Source organism: Callithrix jacchus, chromosome 9 (assembly GCF_049354715.1).
Source record: "Callithrix jacchus isolate 240 chromosome 9, calJac240_pri, whole genome shotgun sequence".
Taxonomy (NCBI): domain Eukaryota; kingdom Metazoa; phylum Chordata; class Mammalia; order Primates; family Cebidae; genus Callithrix; species Callithrix jacchus.
Window position 1 is genome coordinate 16167443 of NC_133510.1, and position 12032 is coordinate 16179474.

General features: G+C 50.0%; 2 protein-coding genes across 3 annotated transcripts in view; one reads left to right on the forward strand and one right to left on the reverse strand.

Annotated features, from left to right (window-relative positions):
• Positions 1–2610: 2610 nt before the first annotated feature.
• TEX52 (testis expressed 52) lies at positions 2611–11761 on the reverse strand. 2 transcript variants are annotated; one of them, XM_035255465.3, is made up of 3 exons: positions 11684–11761; positions 9586–10136; positions 2611–3075 (listed from the first exon to the last, which is right to left on the reverse strand). In XM_035255465.3, the coding sequence occupies exons 1-3, from the start codon at positions 11753–11755 to the stop codon at positions 2781–2783; spliced, it is 918 nt and encodes a 305-aa protein (XP_035111356.3). In that variant the 5' UTR covers positions 11756–11761; the 3' UTR covers positions 2611–2780. The 2 variants fall into 2 exon arrangements, with proteins under 2 accessions (XP_035111356.3, XP_035111357.3); XM_035255466.3 differs by having other exon boundaries at positions 9539–10136.
• Positions 11762–11888: 127 nt separating this feature from the next.
• The window catches only part of RHNO1 (RAD9-HUS1-RAD1 interacting nuclear orphan 1), a 33133-nt gene continuing 32989 nt past the window's right edge, over positions 11889–12032 (forward strand). Inside the window, exon 1 of the mRNA XM_078338453.1 lies at positions 11889–11989. The gene's annotated coding sequence lies outside the window, so the exon portion shown is untranslated. The remainder of the gene's footprint in view (positions 11990–12032) is intronic.

Sequence of the window (12032 nt, forward strand, 5' to 3'; positions counted from 1 at the left end):
ATTCACATAACATGAAATTTACCATTTTAAAGTGTACAATTCAGTGGCTTTTAGCATATTTACAATACTGTGCAACTACCACCTCTATCTAGTTCCAAAATATTTTACATTCTTCCTTCCTTCAGCATCTGGTAAGCATCCATTCACCTTCTAGCTTTGTGGATTTGCATGTCCTAGACATTTCATATAAATGCAGTCATACTCTGGGTACGGTGGCTCACGCCTGTAATCCCAACACTTTGGGAGGCTGTGATAGGTGGATCACCTGAGATCAGGAGTTTGAGACCAGCCTGGCCAACATAATGAAACCTTGTCTCTACTAAATACACAAAAAAATTAGCTGGGCATGGTACCAGCCTCCTGTAATCCCAGCTACTAGGAAGGCTGAGGCAGGAGAATCGCTTGAACCTGGAAGGTGAAGGTTGCAGTGAGCCAAGGTGGCACCATTGCACTCCAGCCTGGGCAACAAGCAAAACTATCTCAAATAAAACAAAACAAAATAAATAAGTGCAGTCATGTACCCACAGAGTACTGCACTCTGTACTCATTACACAGTAACTCCCCATGCCCTTCCTCCAAGCCCCTGATATCTTCTATTCAACTTTCTCTCTATATACATTTGCCTATTCTAGGTACCTCATATAGGTGAAATCATACAACATGTAAGTGGTCTCCCATCCAAGTACTAACCAGGCCAGACCCTGCTTAGCTTCCAAGATCAGATGAGATTGGGCGTGTTCAGGGTGGTATGGCCATAGACAAAAATCATCCAACATATGAGTGGCCTTTTGTGTCTGGCTTCTTTCAGCATGATGTTTTCAAGTTTTATCCACACTGTAGAATCTATCAATATTCCATTTCTTCTTATGGCCACACAACAGTCTTTTTTTTTTTTTGAGACGGAGTCTTGTTCTGTCACCCAGGCTAGAGTGCAGTGGCGTGATCTCTGCTCACCACAAACTCTGTCTCCTGGGTTCAAGTGATTCTCCTGCCTCAGCCTCCAGAGTCGCTGGGGTTACAGGCACTTGCCACCATGCCCAGCTAATTATGTTATTTTTAGTAGCGATGGGGTTTCACCATGTTGGCCAGGCTGATCTCAAACTCCTGACCTCATGATCCACCCACCTCAGCCTCCCAGAGTGCTGGGATTACAGGCGTGAGCCACCACACCTGGCCTGGCTACATAATATTCTATCTACTTATTATTTTTGTTCTTTTTCTTTCTTTCTTTCTTTTTCTGAGATGGAGTCTGGCACGTTGCCCAGGCTGGAGTGCAGTGGTGCAATCTGCTCTCACTGCAGCCACCGCCTCCCAGGTTCGAGTGATTCTCCTACCTCAGGCTCCCAAGTAGCTGGGATTATAGGTGCCCGCCACCATGCCAGGCTAATTTTTTGTATTTTTAGTAGACATGGGGTTTTGCTATGTTGGCCAGGCTGGTCTCGAACGCCTGACCTCGTGACCCACCTGCTTCGGCCTCCCAAAGTGCTGGGATTACAGGTGTGAGCCACCACACCCAGCCCCTATTATTTTTATTTTATGAACACTGATTGACAGCTTCATTTTTGGAGGGCCGCCAGTGTGCCACACACTTTGCAGGACCTTCACCTATACTCTTTTATTTGTTCCATTTAGTATAAACTAATGGCCTCCATTGTGCAGGTGAGGAACTTGAAAGCCAGAGGGAATAGCGGCTTTTCCAAAGGTCACATAACTGCTTACTGGTTAAAGCAGTGCTAGAACCCTGTGGTGTCTTGATTCCCAAGTGCCTGCAGGGCTTGAGAGAAATGGAGACAAAGAAGGCCATGGGCAAGAGGCCAAGAGAAGCCCAGCGGGTGCTGACCCTCACCATGGGGATGTGATGGGGGTGGGAGGAGGTGAGGTAGGGCCCCCCCATTTTAGCTTCTTCCCCTCCATCCACCTTCCCATTGCCCTCCCTAGCCATCTCCACCCCAGCCAGGGCCAACACCATTCTGACTGTTGCTTTGCCTGCCTCCACTTTAGCCCTGGTCTTGGATTCCCTGATAGAAAAAGCTGAGGCCCAAGGCCTCTGGGCTGACTGCTCTTTTGGCATAAGTCCTCCACAGCCTTCCCCCAAGGGAGAGACCACTCCTTTACCTTGAAGCTCCACTTTGTTCTACTCTTGTTCCTCTGATGAGACCTGGTCAGCCTTCCTGGGGCCTGACTCTCCCTTTCTCCAGCACCAGCCCTGACCTGACCTCTCCTCCTCCAAACCTGCATGGGGCCCTGCAACGAAGCACAGCTGCGTCTGGTCTTTGTCCAGACATCAGATGATCAGGGAGGGGATGGCATTGTGGTTATTTTTGGCTAAGAGGCTTTCTGTACCCTGCCCAATCCCAGCCTCATTCCCAATGGGTTATGAGAGTGGAGATAGCTTCTTGTTATTCATGTTTCTTACCGCATATCTTCCCTAACCCCAACAGACACACACACACACACACACACACACACACACACACACACACACACATCTTCTTCCTTAGGAACTGGAGCCCCCCTCCCTCCCATGCTCCCTGCTCTACCCAGCTTCCTGGCCTCAGTTCTCCCACCTTTGGTGAGAGTCCTCCAAGGAAAACATATAACAATTTCGAGTTTCAATTGCAATAGCCAGGATACAGAGATGGCTTGAGGTTGGGAGGGTGGTGGAGAGGCTGTTCTGTAGAAGCCAGAGTCCTTCTGCTACCCCAGGCTTCTTGCTGAAGGAGCATTGATTGAGAACACTGGAGCCTGGGGCTCTGGTCCCCACACATCTGGAGGCCTTTTTAGAAGTGTCCAGGTCTTCTCTGCCTCTTCCTTGCTGGGGTGTTGCGAGCTTGTGCCTTGGAGAGATGGTGGAGGGGTAGGGCAACTCTGTCCTTTATTAGGGTCTGGAAATCTCTTATGAGGTCCTGGCTCAGGGGCGCACTGGGCAGCAAGGCCAGCTTTAGCACTTTCTCCTGGTAGTGAGGCAGAGGGTTCGGGCAGGGCCAGCTCCTGGCAAAATTACTGGGAAACGGGTTTGGCAAGAGCTGGAGGCCCTGGGGTTCAAACCTCCCACCATCTGATATGTGCCGGTACCTGTTAGGGGAAGGGTGTGAAGAGAACAGAGAGATCAAAGAAGAGATCCAGGCACAGTGGAGAGACGCAGAAGGGGAAGGGTGATGCCACTGTCCACAGCTAGTTAGCCATGAGGCAGCAGGAAATCCGTTCTGTCTCTCCGCCTAATCGGATATTGACCTATGCCAAATGGCCTGCATCTTATGTTTGGCATTAGGCTGGTGACGTATGTTGCTCAGCTAGTAAGCCTTCCATCCTTTCCACGTACTCTATATAATATTATGATCCAGATCCCAATCCATATTCTAACTGTCCTTCAAGTCTCACCTTTTCCTCTAATGCAGTGCCAGTGGGAAGATCACAGACTCAACTCAACTGGATGACTGCCTCTTCTCAGTAAGCCTGCGGTATTGCGTCCAACAGTAGGAAATAGTCTTTTTTTTTTTTTTTTTTTTTTTTCAAATTTTTAAAAATAGAGACAGGGTTTTACCATGTTGACCAGGTAGATCGCAAACTCCTGACCTCAAGAGATCCACCCGCCTCGGCCTCTCAAAGTGCTGGGATTACAGGCGTGAGCTACGGCGCCCGGCCATTTTTTTTTTTTTTAACACAGCTAAATAGTAGCAGATTTTCTATGACTCAATACACTTTGCACCTGGTTCAGCAGATAGTTCTCTGCTGTTGTGGGTTTATGCAGAGGTTCTCAGCCTGACTGCACATTAGAATCACCCTGGGAGCATTTAAACACACCCTACCCAGGCTGCCCCAAGGTCAGTTAAGTTAGAATCTCCAGAGGGAGGCTCAAACTTCAGCATTTAAAAAAGAGCCCCTGCATTTAAAAAAAGACATGGTGGCTCATGCCTGTAATCCCAGCACTTTGGGCAGCCAAGATAGGCGGATCACCTGAGGTCAGGGGTTCGAGACCAGCCTGGCCAACATGGTGAAATCCTGTCTCTACTAAAAATACAAAAATTAGCCGGGCATGGTGGCAGGCACCTGTAGTCCCAGATACTCAGGAGGGAGAGGCAGGAGAATCACTTGAAACCGGGAGGCGGAAGTTGCAGTGAGCTGGGATTATGCCACTATACTCCAGCCTGGGCAAGAGCAAGACTCCGTCTTAAAAAAAAAAAAAAAAAAAGGCCCCAGGTCATGATAATGGGCTGCTAGGATTCAGAACTGCTGGGTTTACACGTAAATGTTCTATTTCTCCAACAAGATCATGCTTACATCTCATTCTATGTCTGAAGTCCTCTGGGTCCCTCGTGCTTCAATGTGCTTGCTGACTGATCCAAAGTCATTTTTTGAGACGGAGTCTCACTCCGTCACCCAGGCTGGAGTGCAGTGGCACAATCTTGGCTCACTGCAACCTCCACGTCCCAGGCTCAAGCAATTCTCCTGCCTCAACCTCCCTAGTAGCTGGGATTATAGGCACCCACCACCAGGCCTGGCTGAATTTTGTATTTTTAGTAGACATGGGGTTTCACCATGTTAGCCAGGCTGGTCTTGAACTCCTGACCTCGTGATTCACCTGCCTCGGCCTCCCAAAGTGCTGGGATTCCAAGCGTAAGCCATTGTGTCTGGCCTAATTTTTTATATTTTTAGTAGAGACGGGGTTTCACCATGTTGACCAGGCTGATCTCGAACTTTTGACCTCAAGTGATCTGCCAACCTTGGCTTCCCAATGTGCTGAGATGACAGGCATGAACCACCACGCCTGCACACCCAGCCCAGAGTCTTTTTTTTTTCTTTTTTTTTTGAGACAGAGTCTCACTCTGTTGCCCAGGCTGGAGTGCAGTGGCATGATTTTGGCTCACTGCAACCTCCACCTCCTGTGTTCAAGCAATTCTCCTGCCTCTGCCTCCTGAATAGCTGAGATTACAGGTGTGCAACATCATGGCTGGCTAATTTTTGTATTTTTAGTAGAGACAGGGTTTTGCCATGTTGGTCGGGGTGATCTTGAACTCCTGACCTCAGGTGATCCACCCGCCTCAGTCTCCCAAAGTGCTGGGATTATAGGCGTGAGCCACATTGCAGGCCAATTTTTAACTTTTTTTTTTTTGAGACGGAGTTTGCTCTTGTTACCCAGGCTGGAGTGCAATGGTGCGATCTCGGCTCACCGCAACCTCCACCTCCTGAGTTCAAGCAGTTCTCCTACTTCAGCCTCCCAAGTAGCTGGGACTACAGGCGCGTGCCACCACGCCCAGCTAATTTTTGTATTTTTAGTAGAGACGGGGTTTCACCTTGTTGACCAGTATGCTCTCGATCTCTTGACCTCGTGATCCACCCGCCTCGGCCTCCCAAAGTGCTGGGATTATAAGCGTGAGCCACCGCGCCCAGCCCTTTAACAACAACATTTTTAATCCCTTAAGTAGCTGCTCAGAAGGAATGGCAGAACTCAATGAGCTTTTCCTTTCATCACAATTTCTTGTTCCCACCTGGTGAACTTGTACACCTCCTTCAAGGTCTAGCTCAAATACAGTCATGCATCACTTAATGATGGGGGTACACTCTGAGAAACGCGTTGTTTGGTGATTTTGTTGTTGTGAGAACATCGTAGTGCACTCAACACAAATCTAGATGGGACAGCATACTATACTTATAGGCTGTATGGTACAGCCTATGGCTTTGAGGCTACAGACCTGAACAGCATGTTACATACTGAAGACTACAGGCAAGTATAACACAATGGTGAGTATTTATGTATCTAAATATAGAAAAGGTAAAGTAAAAATATGGTATAAAATATTAAAGATTGGCTGGGTGTGGTGGCGGGTGCCTGTAATCCCAGCTACTTGGGAGGCTGAGGCAGGAGAATTGCTTGAATCTTGGAGGCAGAGGTTGCAGTGAGCTGAGGTCACGCCACTGCACTCAGCCTGGGCAACAAGAGCAAAACTCCATCTCAAAAACAAACAAACAAAAGGTATTAAAGATTAAAAAGTGTACAGGGCACTTACCATGAATGGTGCTTGTGACTTCCAGTTGGAAGTTGCTCCGTGTGAGTGAAGGCCTAGGACATTACACTACTGCGGATTTCATAAACACTACATGATTCGGTAACACTAAATTTATTTATTTATTTAGGATGGAGTCTGGCTCTGTCACCCATGCTTGAGTGCAGTGGTCTTGATCTTGGCTCACTGCAACCTCTACCACCTGGGTTCAAGCGATTCTCCTGCCTCACCCTCCCAAGCAGCTGGGATTACAGGTGTGCACCACCACTCCTGGCTAATTTTTGTGTTTTTAGTAGAGGCAGGGTTTCTCCATGTTGGCCAGTTTCTCCATTTAGCCAGGCTGATCTTGAACTCATGAGCTCAGGTGATCTACCCACCTTGGCCTCCCAGAGTACTGGGATTACAGGCGTGAGCCACCGTGCCCAGCCATTAAGTTAATTTTATTTATTTATTTATTTATTTTTTCCGAGACTGAGTCTTGCTCAGTCACCTAGGATAGAGTACAGTGGCTCGATCTCGGCTCACTGCAATCTCCTCCTCCTGTGTTCAAGCAATTCTCTTGCCTCAGCCTCCCGGGTAGCTAGGACTACAGGCGCCTGCCACCACACCTGGCTAATTTTTGTATCCTTGGTAGCACAAGGTTTCACCATGTTGGCCAGGCTGGTCTGAAACTCCTGACCTCATGATCCACCTGCCTCGGCCTCCCAAAGTGCTGGGATTACAGGCATGAGCCACCGCACCTGGCCCTATTTTATTTTATTTTATTTTTTTGAGATAGAGTCTCGCTTCTTCACCCAGGCTGGAGAGTGCAATGGAGCAATCTCAGTTCACTGCAACCTCCGCCTGCCAAGGTTCAAGTAACTCTCCTGCCTTAGCCTCCCGAGTAGCTGGGATTATAGGCATGTACCACCACACCTGGCTAACGTTTTGTATTTTTAGTAGAGAACTAAAAATTTTAGGGTTTCACCATGTTGGCCAGGCTGATCTCAAACTCCTGACCTCAAGTGATCTGCCTGCCTTGACCTCCCAAAGTGCTTGGATTACAGGTGTGATCCACCACGCCCAGCCCACTAAATTTATTTTTAAAATGAAGTCATTGTGCTAAAATGTTAAGACAGCTACAACATCATCAAGCGGGAGGTTTTTTTAGCTCCATTATAATGTTATGAGACCGCTGTGGTATATGTGGTCTGTCGTTGACCAAAAGGTTATGTGGCACATGACTTCCTGCTATGTGTCGTGCCTTCTCTGTGAACAGCAAAACCTTGTCTGAAACTCATTCCTTCATTCCTGGCTCCAGGGCCTGGGCCTCCAGCAGTAAACAGGTGAGACAAGGACCCTCTTGTCATGGAGATACCACACTAATGATGATACCTCTATTGAGCCCCCTCTCTACGCTAAGCCCTGTGCCATTTGACCCTGTAACCACCCTGCTGTGGGAACTTTTTTTTGCGATAGGGTCTCACCATGTTGCCCAGGCTGGAGTGCGTGCCACGGTGATGGCTCACGGCAGCCTCAAACTCCTGGGCTCAGACAGTCCTCCCACTTCAGCCTCCCATGTAGCTGGGATTACAGGCATATGCCACCATGCCTGGCTTATTTTTTTGATATTTTTGTGGAGACGAGGTCTTACAGGGTGCTCCAGGCTGGTCTTGAACTGGCCTTAAGCAATCCTCCCACTTTGGCCTCCCAAAGTGTTAGGATTATAGGTTTGAGCCACCACACTCGGCTAGACAAGATACTTGACCTCTCCATCGCAGAGAGACCACCTGTAAAATGGGGTTAATGAGGCCTGGCACAGTGGCTCATGCCTGTAATCCCAGCACTTTGGGAGGCCAAGATGGGTGGATTACCTGAGGTTGGGAGTTCAAGACCAGCCTGGCCAACACGGCAAAACCCTGTCTCTACTAAAAAATACAAAAATTAGTCAGGTGTGGCGGTGGGCACCTGTAATCCCAGCTACTTGGGAGGCTGAGGCAGGGAGAATGGCTTGAACCCAGAAGGCAGAGGTTGTGGTGAGCTGAGATTGCACTCTAGCCCAGGCAAAAGAGAAAGACTCCACCTCAAAAAAAAAAAAAAGATGGGGTTAATAGTTTCTAGTCAGAAGGTCCTGGGGGATTAAATAATACAGTGACGTGTTCAGAATACCACCTGGCACTGTCTTGCCACTGTGAATAGCTCTAGAGTGCTCTCTTTCTCCCCTTTGCGTGCCCAGGATCAGTACCTATCAGCAATTGGCAATCTTCAGGGCAAGGGCAGCAGGGAGAAGCCTGGGTCCCCAAGAAGGGGACTGATCTCTCACCAAACTTTGGCCTCGGTTTTTGTTTTGTTTTGTTTTGTTTTTGAGGCAGGCTCTCTCTCTGTTGCCCAGGCTGGAGTGCAGTGGCACAACCTGAGCTCACTGAAACCTTCACCTCCCAGGTCCAAGCAATCCTCCTGCCTCAGCCTCCCCTAGTAGCTGGGATTATAGGCACATGCCACCATGCTCAGCTGATTTTTGTATTTTTAGTAGAGATGGGGTTCTGCCATGTTGGCCAGGCTGGTCTCAAACTCCTGACCTCAGGTGATACACCCGCTTTGGCCTCCCACAATGCTGGGATTACAGATGTGAGCCACTGCGCCTGGCCCCCCCTCCTTTTTTTTTTAGATTAAGAATCCCCACAACCTCCCGCTGCAACTCCCCAGTACTTTGGCCATGCCCTTGGGATTGGAATTTGAGACATTCCCTCTTCATTGCCCTCCGGCTTTCCTGTTACTCTTGCAAGCTCAGTGCCTGGGCTGGACACCGTTGGGAAGCACCCGTGAGTTCTCCGGGTGGCCGGAAGGGGGAGCTGCGGGGTTCACAGCGGCTCCTCTCACATCCTTGACTCGGCTGTGACTTAGCTCTGCCTGGAGGGCCCCAGCCACTGCTTTGAGCTGTCTGCAGGGTTTCCGCCCCGACTTCCCCATGAAGCCTCCCTGCTGCAGGGACACTCCAGCTCACTGCAACCCTTCTCTCCCGAATTTCTGTAATAACGTCTAACTTCTGTTGAGTTCTTCCACCTATTCACTAGCTCAGTTTATCCTCCCACAGTGAGGTCGGTACCTGAGGATCCCCCTTCATGGATGGAGCTGAAGCTGGAGGACCTGGGCACCTCACCACGGGGATGGGGTTGGAACTGTACTCCAAGCCTTTGGGCTCCAACTTTCCCTCCAGTTCTTTCCATTACTAACTGACTTCCTTACAACACTCACTCTGTCTCACACTTGGGGTCCTTTGCACAAGTATCCTTATTTTGATTGCTCTCTTCGCAAAGCTCCTTGAGGGCAGGCACTGAATCACACTTCTCCGTATCCCCAGTGCCTAGCAGGTATCACCTGCCTAGCTGTCCCTCCAGATTTTAGTGAAATGTCATGTCTCCACTCTCTGTCCTTCCTTTGTCTCTACCTTGTCCTTCCAGCTACACTCAGAAGAGTTTGGTTTTCAGATGGCCAGAGGTGGGAAGGGCAGAGTCCCCAGCTAGAAACAGGAACCCGAGAGAGGGAGGGGTCACCTGGGCAGGGCAGGCTGGGTGGGCTCCCTGAGGAGGCGCCATCTTACTTCTTGAAGTTTGCCGGAGGCCAGATGTTGCCCTGGGCATCTAGTGGAGGAGCCCTTGCCTCACTCCTCAACTTGAGCTTCTCCACCTCCTTCAACTCCTTCACTGTCCTGAAAATCACCTGCTTCTTCCTATTCTTGTCCACGAATGTGGAGTAACAGTGGAGGAAGGTCAGGAAGCTGTTTTGCCCCATCCAGGAGGGAGGGGGGATGGGGTGCTCTGCGGGGGGACGTCTGTGGGCCTTGGTGTCAGTCAGCCAGCGCCAGACATTGCTATCGTAGGGCCTGTCAGGCCGGGTGGGGAAGGTGGCAGGCAGACGGCCCACATCCAGCCACGTGTGAAAGCCCCAGGTGTGCTGGGTGGCACCCTTCCAAGGGTGGACGAGCCGCTGCCGCACCTTGGACTTCATATCTGTGCAGGGCGGCAGCTTCAGGGCCAGCTGGTGGTAGGCTTGCCGGGTGAAACCAGGGAACTCCCAGGACTCACTGGGCAGGAAGAACTCACGCTGAGCCCACGTCTGGGAGGGCAGGAGGTTCTCACTGGCCTGGACCATCTAGGGAGAGACAAAGGGAGCCGGGGAAGGTTGTGTGGGCAGGGGCGCAAAAAGGTGGGCAAGGCAGTCTGATCTCCTTCCCAGGCACAGCCTCCTCCAGCCCAGGATTCTCATCAGGACACAGAAGGCTTGGCGGGGCCACATCTCCGGCTCTCTCCTACCCAGCGGAAGTTATGGCTGCTCCGTATCATTCTAATGTAACATTCTCATGATCACTCAGCTTTTGTTCTCTGCCATTGACCATATTTTGGCTTTGACTTCCCATCCTCTGTGCTCAGCTTTCACTCTTTGCCTTCACCTCCCTCCTCCATTCTGGCGTCCCCACATTCCCACCCAGGAACTGGTGCTCTTTAGAAGGCACATCAGGCCGAAGGTAATCATGAAGGGAAATGCCCCTAGCATGCCAAGGGAGCAGCCCACCTTCACTTGCTCCTGGTCTTGGTGACATACCAGAAACCTCCTTCCCCAGAAAATAGGGCCAGGTGTTTTCCCATCCCAGACTCCTCTCAATACTGGTTTCTCTGTCATTGACGCTTTCGTCCCACTCCTCATTAAAATGCTAGTATAGAAAACATCTAGAATGGCAGCTCCTTCCCCTTTCTGCACCCTGCCCCTGTGAAATAAACAGCAGCAAATGCATATAGACACTGTGCTAAATACTTGTACACATCTTATTTACTCCCCACAAATATTGCTCTTGTGCCCATCTCAAAGATGCAGAAAGCAAGAAACAGTGAGGGTAGGTAACTCACGCAGGGTGCTGAGTGCCTGAGTGACAGCTGGGACTTAAGCCCTCTGTCTGTGCTCCTGCTTGGCATACCATGCCGTGTGAAATGAAATGGCCTTGGCACAGTGCCTGACTGCAACAAGAAGCGTTTTTTTTATTTTTATTTTTCATGAATTTCTCCTCAGAAAAGAAGTGTCTCTTTGAAAATACTTCTCCCTCCTATTCATCCCCAGGGACATTTCTTTTTCTTTTCTTTTTTTTTTGAGATGGAGTTTGGCTCTTGATGCCCAGGCTGGAGTGCAATGGTGCAACCTCTGCCTCTCAGGTTCAAGTGATTCTCCTGCCTCAGCCTCCCGAGCAGCTGGGATTACAGACCTGTGCCACCATGCCCAGCTGATTTTGTATTTTTAGTAGAGACAGGGTTTTACCATGTTGGCCAGGCTTGTCTCAAACTCTTGACCTCAGGTGATCTGCCCACTTTGACCTCCCGAAGTGCTGGGATTACAGGCGTGAGCCACTGTGCCTCGCCCCAGGGACTTTCCTGATTACAAAAACCCACCTCTTTCTTGGGCTTGGTCCCCTAAGTCATTTCTGTAAGAACATCCCAATGGCTGGGGCTGGGAGATGTGGCACTAGCCAGGCATCTCCTCTCTGTTCTGAGCTCCAGGTTCCCAGTGTCACAGCACAAAAAGGGGAAAACAGCAGAAAATGTGTGGGCCAGGCAGTCTGCTCCCTAGGAGAAAGCCTGGCCCACAACAGGGGACAGCCTGTAGCCCAGTGGGGTCCAAAAAGGTAGGCAGCACAGATGGCCCACCCCTACCTGCAGGAATGGTTCTTCCACATGAGATGGGTGATTTGGCCCTCTGAGTGATCTTTGCTGGTTACTGGCCATTCTTCTGGGGTTCAGAGCTAGGAGGATGGCTTTATGGGGAAGCCCTTTCTGGCACCATTGTTTACTCCTAGGGTTGCTATGGTGATGCTACCTGAGTGATGACACATAGAGGAGTCCCTCTCCTGTTGCTGGAGGCTCTTTTGTCCCTTGGACAGATGAGACAGGCAGGGGACAGGGCTCTCCTCAAGTTCTGACTGCAAAAGATGGTAACAGGAGCTGCTGCTGGGCAGAAAGGTAGGGCAGAGTGGCTCCCAGCCTCAGGGTGGGGATGGCAGTT